The 15,141-nt window shown below is 40.0% G+C and overlaps 1 protein-coding gene across 1 annotated transcript in view; it reads right to left on the minus strand.

The window, feature by feature from the left end:
- The window catches only part of COL15A1 (collagen type XV alpha 1 chain), a 119,374-nt gene that overhangs the window by 64,546 nt on the left and 39,687 nt on the right, over nucleotides 1-15,141 (minus strand). The window contains exons 3-7 of the mRNA XM_069853840.1: nucleotides 14,255-14,802; nucleotides 12,833-12,907; nucleotides 12,302-12,397; nucleotides 6,998-7,106; nucleotides 5,585-5,703 (exon numbers count right to left, since the gene is read on the minus strand). Coding sequence (XP_069709941.1) covers nucleotides 5,585-5,703; nucleotides 6,998-7,106; nucleotides 12,302-12,397; nucleotides 12,833-12,907; nucleotides 14,255-14,802 — 947 coding nt within the window. The remainder of the gene's footprint in view (nucleotides 1-5,584; nucleotides 5,704-6,997; nucleotides 7,107-12,301; nucleotides 12,398-12,832; nucleotides 12,908-14,254; nucleotides 14,803-15,141) is intronic.

Raw genomic sequence — 15,141 nt, forward strand, 5'->3', positions numbered from 1 at the left:
AGGTCACAGCAGCGGTGCATGGCAGTATAGAAAAGGAGGAGCAGGCATGGGAACGGTGGCAGCTTCTGAGTGAGAAGGTCTTAGACAAAAGATGCACAAAGTGGCAGCAACAGATAGCAAGGAATGAAACAAAGAAGACAGGTAGTAAAGCATCAACAGAGGACAGATACACAGCAGCAGCTGAGATACTTACAGAATAGGACAGCTAGGGGGTTGTTCTTGTGTGCATTGCTGGGCATTGTTTCACCATGGAGGTTGTATCAGCGGCTCGTGGTGAAGTGACGTATGGATGAGAGTCATCTGGAGAGGGAGGAGGGAATAATACAGCAAGATGACAGCAAATGTGATAGAAGAGGGAGTAAAATAGAGGAATGCACAGAAAGCAAAGCAGGAAGGGTGAATTAGAAGGTGCAGATGAATCACTGCACAAGACTTGAGGGGTGAGAGATACATCTGGAAAACTAATAGCAGCAGAGGTTAGGATCAGGTAATATGGAAGTATGTCTATGAGGCTCAATAAAGCACTTTGTTTTGCCCTAGAAGAGATCTGGGTCTAAGTATATCCTCCTTCTGAAGTTCCTCTCTGAAAAAAAAGCCAGCCTCACCAAAACTGGACTCCTTGTACAGCAGCTTATCATATGCCATGCCTCTTACTTTGCAGCTGGGGAATCATAAATTTATCTTAGAAAACTGAGTCATCCTCTCTTAGCAATCTGAGGAAGTCAGCTACAGTACTAGAGCTGCATGCCAAAAAGAACATATAGAGAAAGCAGTTTGCTGCTTACGATTCAGCGTAACTGAGTCTCTGGCAAAACAAGTTAGATTTTTTTTCCTCCCGTTAACCAAAATATGTAAAAAGAGTGGTTATGGGTAACCTCTTTTTACTAGTAATGCCCTGGAATGAAACATCTTTGTTAGAAAGGTAAATAAAACATTGTAACAAAGAAGCAACAAAAGAGAAAAACAACTATAGCTTGATGTGTAGGGCTGTGACAAAATAGAAAACCAGAACTGTAACAAATACTGTGTCACAGTGTGTTTTATTTTTTGCACCTCTGTTTGAAACAAGTGTGAAACATCCTGAATATACAGAAGCCACTGAAGGAGGCATGTGAGTTCTGAAGTTCAGTAGCTCGAGCATGTTCGGAAAGGGTGGAAGGGCTGTCTAAAGATTTTGTGCAATTACCAGTCTAAGAATGTTGATATGTTGGTGCATCGTTTGTTTGCCTTGTGCTTTTTGATGATCATCTCTCATCAGGCCCTTGTATAGCCATTGACACACATGCAAAGCAGATAAGATGCTTCCCAGCTGATCTGGTGGGGCTAAAACCCCATCTTGTAGAAGTATAACTGATGACAGTGTGTGAGGCTGTGGAGTTTCAGCTCTTCATGCATGTGTGATGAATTACTATTACACTTTATAAAATACTCAGGCCAATCATGCTTCCCCAGAGACTGAAGAGGTACCTGATTTTTTTTCTGCACATCATCTACTCCTGGCCTTCCTGGAGATTCTGTAGGCCCGTTCTCTTGTTTCTGACCTTTCTGGCCCTAAGTAATTAAAATGTGAAATATGAAAAATGTGTTGCATTTCTTTTCCTCCTTTTCTCTCTTTTCCTCTCTCTCTTCCCTTCCTCCTGTAACCCCTGCTTTGTTCAATGCAGTTAGAAACCTGTAAGGCATCATACGAAAAATATACTTAATCCAGCAAAGGCAATCCATAACAGAGATCATTCATGCAAGTACTATCAATTGTTCACTGAGCTGGAAAAAATTGGCTTGTTACCTAGATGCAAATGACCACAGTCTAATTTCATATCTGCACAAATCTGCACAGTTTAAATCAATAACGTATGTTTGAAAAAGACCAGTTTCTCAAACTCAGACTGTCTGGAAGAGAATTATGAAAGTTTTGTAACTCTTTCTATTTTTAGAGATGTTTAGGAATGTTTTAGTCAACTCTGCGAAGATTCACAGCTCTAATAAAAAGAGGGTTACATACCCAGATTGTTAAAAAAAAAAAAAGTGATAGAAGATTAAATGAAGAAACTGATAGCAAACAGTAAAAAATGACAACAAATGAAAGCAAAAAAATTGCTAAGCATCAGTATTTTGTCAAGGGAAACTAAGAATAATAAAAAGATAAATTGAGATACACCAGGAGTGAAATAAATATTTTCAGTAGTGAAGTTCAGACACTAATTAATATTTAAATTAAAATCAGGATGGAACATTTAAGTCTTTTTTTTATTGTATTTTGAAATAAGCACTAGGATTTATTCACATTTTATAGCAGCAATGAAATATATTGTGCTTCTTTAGTAGCTAATGAAACTAAGATGGATGTAAGAGTTGGAGCATTTTCAAGTTAGCAGGATAAAAGCTTTCAGCAAAGGATCTGGTACCTGATTTTTTAAAAGGTCTTTCTAGATTTTGTCAATAAGAAAGTTCCCAAAGATCAGAGATTTTTTTTCATTGGATCTCGTTAGAGGTTTTTTTCCCCATTTGGAAAAGTGTTATAAAAGAACTTAGTCAACTAAGCTGTGGGTAAGATCATAACCTGAGTGAGATAATATGATTGTTGATAAAGGTTGCTAGAGTACTGAAGGAGCTAGCGGATGTTACCTCTTGATCATCTGTCAAAGGTGTTGGGAGTCCTATGAGGAGTGGCTAAGGACTTTGGGCTTGTCCAGGAAGAAGGAGGCTGAGGGGCAACGTCATTGCTCTGTAGATCTCATTGCTCTCTACAGATTCCTGAGGAGGAGAAGTGGAGGAGGTTGTGCTGATCTCTTCTCCCTGGTATCCAGTAACAGACCATGTACGGATGGCTCAAAGCCAGGGGAAGTTTAGACTACATTAGAATCATAGAATCATAGAATCATAGAATAACCAGGTTGGAAGAGATCCACCGGATCATTGAGTCCAACCATTCCTATCAAACACTAAACCATGCCCCTTAGCACCTCGTCCACCCATGCTTTAAACACCTCCAGGGAAGGTGAATCAACCACCTCCCTGGGCAGCCTGTTCCAGCGCCCAATGACCCTTTCTGTGAAAAATTTTTTCCTAATGTCCAGCCTAAATCTCCCCTGGCGGAGCTTGAGGCCATTCCCTCTTGTCCTGTCCCCTGTCACTTGGGAGAAGAGGCCAGCACCCTCCTCTCTACAACGTCCTTTCAGGTAGTTGTAGAGTGCAATGCGGTCTCCCCTCAACCTCCTCTTCTCCAGGCTAAACAACCCCAGCTCTCTCAGCCACTCCTCGTAAGACCTGCTCTCCAGCCCCTTCACCAGCTTTGTTGCTTTTCTCTGGACTCGTTCCAGAGCCTCAGCATCCTTGTTGTGGTGAGAGGCCCAGAACTAGGTACAGAATTAGGGTACATTGCTTTACTGAGAGTGTGCTCAAACTCTGGAACAAGCTTCGTAGACAGGTAGTCGACGTCCCAAGACTGTCACTGTTTAAAACGCATTTGGACGATGCCCCTAGTAACATGCTTTAACTTGGTAAGCCTTGAATTGATCAGGCAGTTGAATTAGAGGTAGGACCCTTCTAGCTGAAACTATTCTATTCTATTCTATTCTATTCTATTCTATTCTATTCTATTCTATTCTATTCTATTCTATTCTATTCCATTCCATTCCATTCCATTCCATTCCATTCCATTCCCAAAGTGTGAACACATAGAATGTTAAACCAGCATGAGTTCGTTTGACAAACATAATTTTCTTTATTATGTGTGCTTGATAACGTAACACTGTTGATCGGACTTTAGCAAATTCTCTTGAGGGATATTTGTCTGAGTTTTATACAACATTGAAAAAAATAATGCTGTGTCTAACCAGTGTCATCTACATTACTCAGACTACAAATTTCATAGCTGGTATAATGGAAATCTTGTACAATGGTAAACTTCTGTAGAAGATACAGCCACTGTACATATGCACAAAGATCAGTTTTCAATGCAGCAACAATTCATTATTGTTTTTATTTCCTAAGAGAGCATTTATTAGTGTATTTTATAACCACCTTGGATATCTATGTAATGAAAAGCATATGGAAATTGGAATAAGTTCAAGAAAAAAATGGGAAAGATGAATAAGGGCAAAGCTTGTTGTCATAATAAATTTAAGCATTTTGCGCCATGCTACTTAAATCAAGACTGGATTTTTATTTAAGAAAAATAGCCCAAAAGAAAAATATTTCATCCTGATATATGTCAACAATTAGGGCAAGTATTTGAGTAGCTGGAGTTCTTCAACTCACAGGATTCCAAATGAGAGACATACATAATTTTAATTTTAATCTCAATGCTTTGCATGTAATTTATAGTTATTCCTGGTCTTGACAGAGTTGAATTGCCAAGCAAATTACAGTCCATCTTTGTCAGAGTTTCCTCTGTTCACTTGCGTACAACTCACTAGATGGTGGCACATACGCTTTCTAGAATCTCTTTTTCCATCGGGGGGGATCCTGAAAGGAATTCTTACTTGGATGCTTTCAACGAGATAACCTGACCAGGATTTTAAGAATCTATAGAGAAGCTAGGCATGGCTGTAAACAGCATTTATTCATGTAACTACTCTGATATGGACATGAGAATATAAGGACCCTGAACAATTTTTCTGACTTGCCTCAACTTTGTTCCTTCCTTTAAAAGGCAATCTAGGAGTGGAAAGGTTGTTCAGTCTTACTATTCTACTAGTCAAACCAACTTTTTATTGTGAATGCCAGGAAAGCTGCTGGTTACTTTTAGAATAGATTTTTCATCTTTGGTTGTTAACGTATGCAGCTTTTAAGAGGCAATGTAGGCTAATTTCTTAAAGAAAAAACTAGGAGCTGCACTTTTCCAGTTCAATCCATGCAGTCGTTCCTTTCTCAAGATAAGGAATATAGGATCAACCTCTTTGACGGTAATTCAGGTCAGATCTGGTTTGTAAAGAGATAATATGCATAAAATACAAATTTTCAGATTAGTCTGTGGGCAACTAAAGAAAGCCAGAGATACACATATTAGACACGGATTCCTCTGGAGTTTGAATTTTAGTGTTAGTCTTCTGTTTGGATCACCTGATAATGAAACACTGTGGTAACGAAGTGTTTCTTTGCACTTGGTACTTTACACAGAAGCACTTGGCGAGCACTCAAAGGGTGCAATTTAGAATCTCTGTATACCACACTTCTTAGAAGAAAGCAGTACATTCTCCTGCAAGGCATTTACTCTATGACCAAGATGCATGCTTTTAGGGAATAAAAATTGTGGGCTTTTATGGTGAAGATTTATGATGGTTATTTTGTTTGTTTCTCACTTTCTTAAATAAAATGAATAAAACACAAAACTACAAGAGCAAATTAATTTTGTTAGTCAAAAATCTCAAGCCCACCTCAATGGCTACAGATCCAAATTTCTGCATAGTGTCAGTGCTTTTTAGTCTGATGCCTGAGAGGACATTCAAGAACTTAAAATACTTGCTTTTTGGAATGCTGCAAAGATGAAATTGATAAAGGCACCTAGAAGGCACCCAGAGTTCATATGTTTTCATGCTCTTGGGACAAAAAAAAAGACCTATAACAAATCCATTCTACAGACCTCTTCTCTGCTTGTTCCTGGCAAAACACTAGCATCAGAGCCATCTTCTTCTCTTAAGATTTTCTGTGTGGCAGGGGCAGACTCAGTGTTGTTTTGCCCAGATTCCATGACAGCTGAACCTAAATTAAATCATCACTTCTATTAATAAGAGACAGAACCAAATAAAACCCACCCAGAGGTATTTATCAGAGCATAAAACAGATCCTTCAAGATGTATGAAAAAAATTATTTAGATTCTGACAAAATACATCCTAAATATGAGTATTAGTCATTCTATAATTCTGAATTTTTTAAAAGGAAAGCAAAAGGAGAAAAAAGAGAATAGAATTATAAAACAAATATTTATTTTAAGGATAAAGACTGTATTGCATCCTCTTCTTTGCCTTAACCTCTAGTCTGATAGATGCCTATTTTTCATTTATATAACAAAAAATAAAAGCTGTATGCAGCAAGTACTATCAGAAGTACATCTGAAATTTAAACAGGAACATTGTCTTTGGCCTTATTAAGATAACTAGGGTTTTTTTTTGTTTTCTGGGAATGCACTGAAACTGCTTTGCTAGTGGAGCCCTTGATTAGTGCATTATGCTCTGCTCTTATTACTTTGCTGCCTACACTTGCATCCAAAACACCTCACAGACGCACTAGACAGATTCACTTCCTTTGGAAGGAACACAAGTAGGACACAGTTACTTATTCAGTGGTGGTATTCAGTTTTACATGAAAGGCTGTGCCTCACTGTAACAGAAGGTCATAAAATTAAATACTTGTCTTAAATTCCTTTCTAAAGGTACCACATGGCTTTAGAGCCAGTAGCACTATTTGCAGAGGTATATCTCAAGAAGTGCCACACTTCTAACTGGCCCAAGCAGAATGAAGAGGATTTTTCTCCTTTCAATCCCTTTGCCTGACACTTGCACTTTTCCGGAGAGTTGCAGAGTAATCACAGCAGCAGCTCCTCGGGTCAGCTTTTATGTTTTATCCAATTTTGATTTTTTATTTTTTCATTTTAATTCTGTGACTGAAACTTCTACGCTATAGAAGGGTAAATCTATTCTCTTTATGTTTAACAACGACTGAGATAAGCACCTATACAGTGTGAAAAGTGAGAAACGTGTGAACTGTGGCTGTGCTTGCTACTACTTACTTTTGTTGGAATCAACAAATTGCAGTCTAACAGATTGTAGTTTCAAAGACCAAATGTTTGATGTGCCAGTTCTTTTCTAACACATAGAATGTCCAAAACCATAGGATTTTCCATTGCTGGCAGCACCCAAAATATGATAGAAGCCTTTTATACAGAGGGAAATGACAGACTTGGACCTCAGAAATGTAAATACCCCTTCCCCTTCCATCCCCCCTCCCCCCCCTAAAAAAACCAAATAGAGATAGTGCCTTGTTGTGTAAGTTTACCTGCTTCAGAGGTTTCTTCTGATCTGTGATTTCCAGAGAAATTGTTTTCTTCCAAATAAGACAACATAGTTGGGGGGGCTTCTACTGGCTCAGCCAACATATCTTTAGGCTAAAAAACCCAATATCCAAATAATTGTTTAGAGAAAAGGCTTATGACATATTTTAAAGCATGAATCAGTAATTCATCTTCCTCAAAGCGTTATTAATCAGAACCAGTACATTTAAGAAGCAAACCAGAAATCCAGATCTTTCCCACCTATTATCTTGCCAGTATGTGTCCCTACTCTCATGCTTCCCTTAGAAATATTAACTGTCACTGCTGTCATGAAACCTGAAATTTATCCATGGTCAATATATACACCCTATTTCATTTACAAGCTTTTAATTTATTTCAACTTCTATGTATTTTTTCCTCTCCACAGTGCATATCTAATTTCTGCTTATCGGTAGATGTCATACTGATTTGGTCAGGCTCTTGAGAAAAACTGGCCCAATGCTTTTGAACTCCAGTCCACCAGACCAAGTGATGTACAGTTGACAAACCCATAGAGAAGGAGAAAAATACAAGGAATGTAAAGTTACTGCTTCAAGTCTCTCTAGAGCTGGCTGGTACCTGCCATTCCCTATGCTGGCTCTGGATAGGCAAGAGGTGGCCATGTAGATAACCAGATACCAGCTGCATGCAGAAGCCAACTCCCTGCTGGAATTATAGATGTGGAAAAGTACCAGCTCAGTATAGTAAGAGACTATTTCATGCAAAACTGGAGTAGACGTAATGGGCCAAGCACCCTGGTCTTGAACCAGGTTAACATGTGCAAAATGGCATAATACGGCTTGCTGAAATAGTTCCTGAGTTGTCAGCAAAAGGAAGATAGGTAACTTCCTTGGCATGTTTATAATTTATAACCTTTTCGTTTGTATTTCTATAATTAAGGAAAAACTTCAAGATATCTCTTTTTATTAAGAAATAAAATACTAAAATAGGCTCAGGATCTCCATTTGAAGGGAAAAGGAAATGTTTTCCACAGTGGGCTTGATCTGATCACATTACAGCAGACAGAAGTGCTTTCATTTTACTTCAGTTTTATTTACTGCATTTAAGAAAGAAACAAATGCATATTTCCTCTGCTCTTATTTCTCTTATAACTGTATACCTTGTTCTTGACATTCTGTGTAGAAATATTTCAACTAATCTTTAGAGACCAATAAACCTTTCTATGCAGCCTGTTTTTCTGAACCACACTAAAAATAGTGTTTTAAAAATTAATTAAAAATTAATTAAAAATCAATCAATTAATTAAAGTGGGTCTTGGCTACTCTGAGAAAAGAGGAACAACTTTTCCCTTTGAATGCAATGTCTAGTGACTTCCTTCTTATACAGAATAACAAATATGTCAGATGAACAGTAGAAAATCATTTGCACAATTCAGAACATGCTCAACTGTAATGTCTATAATGCATTCCTGGTGTTTATTTCTCACTGGGAAGACAAATATAGCAACAGTTGGACAGATATTTAAATGCTTCGTTTTGAGAAATAAAGAAAAACACCTATGAAATGGATCCCTCTCCATGTATTGGTAAATACCTCAAATTTAACTCTCTGTACTAGAAAACAGTAGGAAAAATAGAGATATTTACTTGAAGATAGTAGAAAAAAACCCCATAACTCCAAGCCTCACACTACACTCATAAGATTATAAACTTGATAGATTGTGATTACCTGCCTGAAGAATTAGGACAGTTTTAAAAGTACATTTGTAATTTAGTGAAGTGCTTGGAAAAAAACTTGAACATAATTTCTTGAAATACTCCTAGTCAGTTTAGATGTGAAGACATATCTGTGGAATAAAGTAGTATCTAATAACCATATACAAAATTCGTGATCAACATCAGCCAATGGAGTTGGAAAACTGTGTCTAGTAAAAAAATGGTAAGGTGGATATCGTCTACTTGTCCACAGGTACTCCCTACGCACACAGGCAATGGGGAAATGTATTAGGAGATTACAGATTGGCATATTGCTGTCTTCTCCTGCCCCACAGAAAACAGAACAGCGTGCCACTGAATGCAGACTGCCCACAGCAGTCTTCCTTACACGGCTATATTAGTATACTCATATAAATATACAGAGCAGCATTTGTACGGCTCTCAGAAGTCAGTGAAGCTCTGAGAAGCACCTAGTACCTTTGTTTTCCCATCTGCAGCTCCCAATGAATGGGGCACTACAGAGAGGACAACCAGTTACAATTTAGCTCCTGCAGGGGACTGAACTCAGAACTCTCAAAGATTTATTCCTGTCTGTGCATAAAACTAGATCCAGCATATTCTCTTGCTGTCCTGCCCATCTCAAAACTTTCCTTCAGAAGAGAATGCTTCTTGGGAAACTCACAAATATTGTTTCCTCCAGATTTTCTGTCCTCTGGTGATAAGGGAAAGACTTTCCCCATCTTAAATGCTGTATCCAGGTCTGGCCTCACCAGTACATGGACATATTGGACAAAGTTGTTCAAAGGACTATGTAGATAATTAAGGAACTGGGATTTTGAACTATGACAGGAAGACAAGAGAGCAAGGACTGTTTTAAGAAGAGAAGGCTCAGAGCAATCTTAACATATACAAAACGGGAGGCAGTAAAGACAGAGCCATACCTCTCTCAGTGGTAGCCAGTAAAGGGAAAACAGACAATGGATACACATCAAAATACAAGGAATTCTAGTTCTACATCAGAAAAAAAAATTGGAACAGAAAGGCACTGGAATCTCCATTCTTGAGGAAATCCAAAGTCCACTGGCACAGAGCAACCTGCCGTACTTGACTGCTTTGAGAAGGGAGTTGAACAGGACAGTCTTTAGAGGTCCCTGTCACAGAATCACAGAATCACAGAATAACCAGGTTGGAAGAGACCCACCGGATCACCGAGTCCAACCGTTCCTAGCAAACACTAAACCATATCCCTCAGCACCTCGTCCACCCGTGCCTTAAACACCTCCAGGGAAGGTGACTCAACCACCTCCCTGGGCAGCCTGTTCCAGTGCCCAATGACCCTTTCTGTAAAGAATTTTTTCCTAACGTCTAGCCTAAACCTCCCCTGGCGGAGCTTGAGGCCATTCCCTCTTGTCCTGTCCCCTGTCACTTGGGAGAAGAGGCCAGCACCCTCCTCTCTACAACGTCCTTTCAGGTAGTTGTAGAGAGCAATGAGGTCTCCCCTCAACCTCCTCTTCTCCAGGCTAAACAACCCCAGCTCTCTCAGCCGCTCCTCATAAGACCTGTTCTCCAGCCCTTTCACCAGCTTTATTGCTCTTCTCTGGACTCTCTCCAGAGCCTCAACATCCTTCTTGTTGTGAGGGGCCCAGAAATGAACACAGTATTCGAGGAGCGGTCTCACCAGTGCCGAGTACAGAGGGAGAATAACATCCCTGGACCTGCTGGTCACGCCGTTTCTGATACAAGCCAAGATGCCATTGGCCTTCTTGGCCACCTGGGCACACTGCTGGCTCATATTCAGTCGGTTGTCAACCAACACCCCCAGGTCCCTCTCCTCCAGGCAGCTTTCTAGACAGACTTCTCCCAGTCTGTAGCACTGCATAGGGTTGTTGTGTCCCAAGTGCAGGACCCGGCATTTGGCCTTGTTAAACCTCATGCCATTGGACTCTGCCCAGCGGTCCAGCCTGTTCAGATCCCTTTGCAGAGCCTCCCGACCCTCCAGCAGATCGACACTTCCACCCAGCTTAGTGTCGTCCGCAAACTTGCTAAGGGTGCACTCGATGCCTTCATCCAGGTCATTGATGAAGACATTGAACAGGGCTGGACCCAGCACTGAGCCCTGGGGAACCCCACTTGTCACTGGCCTCCAGCTGGATTTCACACCATTTACCACCACTCTCTGGGCCCGGCCATCCAACCAGTTTTCCACCAGACAGTCTGTGATTCTGTGAAAAGCACAAGGCAGGCCAGAACAATTTTAAGTAATCATATTTAAAAGACATAAAAACTAATAATAAATCTCTTCAAACATGCCAGGAGCATGAAGCCAGGTCAATACGCAATTAAGTTGTAAAAAAGTGCTCAGAGAATTTTAAATCATAGCAGGAAAAAAAGGTACTTTTCATTCATGTTGACCATATAAGAGTTAAAATTCCCCCAAAAGAATATTTTTGAGAAACTCAGCAGAGGTTTATGTAAGAAAAGAGTAGGAAACACACTCACTAAGTGAATGGCAACAGAACACCACAATCAAACAGCATTCACCCACAAATTCGGAAGGATTCAAAAATAAGAGAGTTGAAGTATGTGCTAGATCAGGGAAATGTGAACATGTTTTCTGTAATTTTACACAACCTCACTGGCTTGCTGTAAAGGAAACAGTGAGAACTTTGATAAAAGAAGAGTGCTTGATATAAGTTGCATGGAAAGCTTAATTGTGAAGAATGGACTGGAACATATCAGCCAGGCACAAAAAGCAAAGAGGAACCCCATGTGATAGGAATATCATAGAATCATAGAATAACCAGGTTGGAAGAGACCCACTGGATCATCGAGTCCAACCATTCCTATCAACCACCTCCCTGGGCAGCCTGTTCCAGTGCCCAGTGACCCTTTCTGTGAAAAATTTTTTCCTAATGTCCAGCCTAAATCTCCCCTGGCGGAGCTTGAGGCCATTCCCTCTTGTCCTGTCCCCTGTCACTTGGGAGAAGAGGCCAGCACCCTCCTCTCTACAACCTCCTTTCAGGTAGTTATAGAGAGCAATAAGGTCTCCCCTCAGCCTCCTCTTCTCAAGGATAAACAACCCCAGCTCCCTCAGCCGCTCCTTATAAGACTTGTTCTCCAGCCCTTTCACCAGCTTTATTGCTCTTCTCTGGACTCACTCCAGAGCCTCAACATCCTTCTTGTGGTGAGGGGCCCAGAAATGAACACAGTATTTGAGGAGCGGTCTCACCAGTGCCGAGTACAGAGGGAGAATAACCTCCCTGGACCTGCTGGTCACACCGTTTCTGATACAAGCCAAGATGCCATTGGCCTTCCTGGCCACCTGGGCACACTGCTGGCTCATGTTCAGTCGGCTGTCAACCAACACCCTCAGGTCCCTCTCCTCCAGGCAGCTTTCTAGCCAGACTTCTCCTAGTCTGTAGCACTGAATATCTAAAATCTGGAGCAGTGCAGTCATTCTTGTGGATGGGTGCATGTTGTTTTCATAGGTGCCTTTGAAAGTTGCCTCATATGAAAAACTAGTGACAAAATCCAGACCTTTATCTAAAAACGTAATATTAAAACAGAAATGTAAAGCAAATAACTGTAATTTACCCTTATGGGAAGAAGAGAAGGTGCAAGGACTTCTTGTGTTTCAGAAATACCTTCAGGTTCTTGAATGCTGCCATTGCCACTGATGTCTCCTGAAGCCTGTGGTGGAATACCCAATCATGATAGCAAGTTCATAAAAGCCAGGGAGGAAAAAAAGTATGACCTCCAAGGAAATGGGTACTTCAATGCAGAAAAGCCTTTTTTTTTTTTTTTTCAGTTGACGAAGGCTGTCAATATGATGCAAACTTATTTCGGTACATATAACATTTAAAGAAAATGACCCTTCAGAAAAGTCAAAGTCATAGTTCATTTTCAAAGTGTTTTAAACAAAGGAAAACAATGCTTTTTGAAAAATCACAGTTTTAGAGGCTGTGTAGTCAAAACCAGAGATTCCCCACAACAGAAAATTTTAAGTGTGGTATTATATTCCCAAGAAGAAATACTGTGTTTAGTCTTCTGAAAAATGTCTAATTGTAAATTACTTTGAAATCTCTGAGGCTCTGAGGATGAAGAAGTGTTTATAAGAATACTTACATAAGGGTCATCATCTTCACAATGATCTTCAGTAGCCCTTGGGTCAGATTTGATTGTCAGATGCTGAATTGAGCCCTACATGAAAAAACAAAAACAGTTCAAGGAAATAATACATAGCATGTGTGAAGGGGTTGGGGGGGGAGGGTTAGGAATCAAACAATTCAACAAAAACTCCAGACTTTGTTCTGATTTGCTTGTAAAATTATCTGGAGCATAAAATTTTATGATAGCAAACCCAGCTTAAAAATGTAAATATGTTCTTATGTATTATGTCTATATTCTTGAAAAATGTAGAAAAAATTAAAGCTGCCAGAATGCAATGATTATCATGTCCCAATGACAATACAATTCCCACACCGTATTGTTAGTGCCCAACTGAAGGATCTAGTCCTACATTATATCCTGGAGCCTGTAAAGCACTGTCTACTTTTTCTAGTTAAGAAGAGCATTGCAGCTCCAAAAATGGCATGTGAAAACCACTAAAAATGGAGACAAAAGGTGGGAAGGAAATACCAGTAAGTGATAAAGTGGGTCAGTGAGAAACCAGCTTAAAACTTTTTGAAGTGGAAAGAAAGGAGATGGAATTTCTGATAACAAACATTTCCTGAAGACAAGGTAGACTGTATCCACTGCTCTCCCCTCATCTACCCAGCCAGTTATGCCATCATAGAAGGCTATCAGATCAGTCAAGCATGATTCGTGAATCCATGTTTACCATTCCGAATAACCTTCTTTTCCTCCAGATGCTTGGAGATGACATCCAGAATGAGGTGTTTGATCACCTTTCCAGGAATGGAGGTGAAGCCAACTGGCCTGTAGTTTCCCAGGTCCTCCTTCTTCCCCTTTTTGAAGACTGAAGTGACATTGGCTGTCCCCCAGTCCTCAGGCACCTTTCCTGTTCTCCATTATTTATGAAAGATAATGGAAAGCAACTTAGCAATATAATGTCTGCCAGCTCTCTCACCACTCATAGATGCATCCCGTTGGAGCCCACGGACTTGTGGATATCCAGTATGCCTAAATGATCTCTAATTGGGTCCTCCTCAACTAAAGGACAGTCATCTTTTCTCCAGACTTTCTCTCTTTCCTCTAGGATCTGGGATTCCTGAATGCCAGCCTTAGTAATAAAGACTAAAGCAAAGAAGGGATTCAGTAACGCTACCTTCTCTGTATCCTCCATCACCAGGGCACACACTTCATTTAGCAGTGGGTCCACATTTTGCCTAGTCTTCCTTTTGCTACTGATGAACTCGAAGAAACCATTCTTGTTGTCCTAGACATCCCTTGCCAGATTGAATTCCAAGTGGGCTTTAACCTTCCTCATTGCATCCCTTTATACTCTGACAAAATTCCCATATTCATTACAAGTAAAGACAACATGCATGTTCACTGAGGCATGTGAATTTATCAGATAGTACTTACTGTGAACTTTTGCAGTCCTGTAGCTCCTGCGTTACCAATAAATATCCCAGAGCCAGATTCAAATACCAAGGCTTGAGCTGACCTTTGAAACTGAACTCTTTGATATTCTTCACAGTCCATGAACAAAGCAACAACATTTCCCTGAATAGTCGCTGTAAACCTGTTCCACTTGTTAGTCATTACTGGCACTTTAAATGAAGCAGCTTCTCGAGAGACACGGGAACCAGGCTCTGTGTAATACATAATTATTCTCTGGCTGTTGTCGTCAACTGATGAAAGTCTCATTCCCAGGTAAATAGTTTCCTGGAAGGCATCTGTTATTGCAAATAGCACTCCTCCATGATCACTGTTTGGTTTCACTGTAGCTACAATAGCAAAATCTTTATAGAAAGCTGAGGGTATTATAGCACTTGTCAATCGACCTATGTTAGCATCTGGACCAAGGCTGTAAGCTGGAAACCCTCCATAGCCAGTGACAAAGTAGACAGAAGGAGGAAGAGGAACTCCTATTAACTCTGTGAGGTCAAGATGTCCTTTTGAGCCTTGTTCTGTAAAATATGCAAGAAAAAAACATGTTATTTATTCCTGAGATGCACAACCCATTTAATTTACATTATTTAAGAAAGGCCTTAAAAGCTGTAATGCAGTGTTATACCAGTAACAGGCTTCTAATACCTTAGGCCTCAGTTCAGTTAGTGCTTAAACACATCTATATAAATCCACGTGTCATTCTTTTTTCTATGACTAACTGAGCTTATTCATATGCTAAAGAAAAGCACACGTAAACATTTTTGAAATTGGGTAGCAACAAGTATTTCCTGCAACATATTTTTTACTTCAGCAGTCCATAAAATACAAAGAAAATTGCTGAATGTGCTTGCAGAGTG

This window comes from Phaenicophaeus curvirostris, chromosome 3 (assembly GCF_032191515.1).
Source record: "Phaenicophaeus curvirostris isolate KB17595 chromosome 3, BPBGC_Pcur_1.0, whole genome shotgun sequence".
Lineage (NCBI taxonomy): Eukaryota > Metazoa > Chordata > Aves > Cuculiformes > Cuculidae > Phaenicophaeus > Phaenicophaeus curvirostris.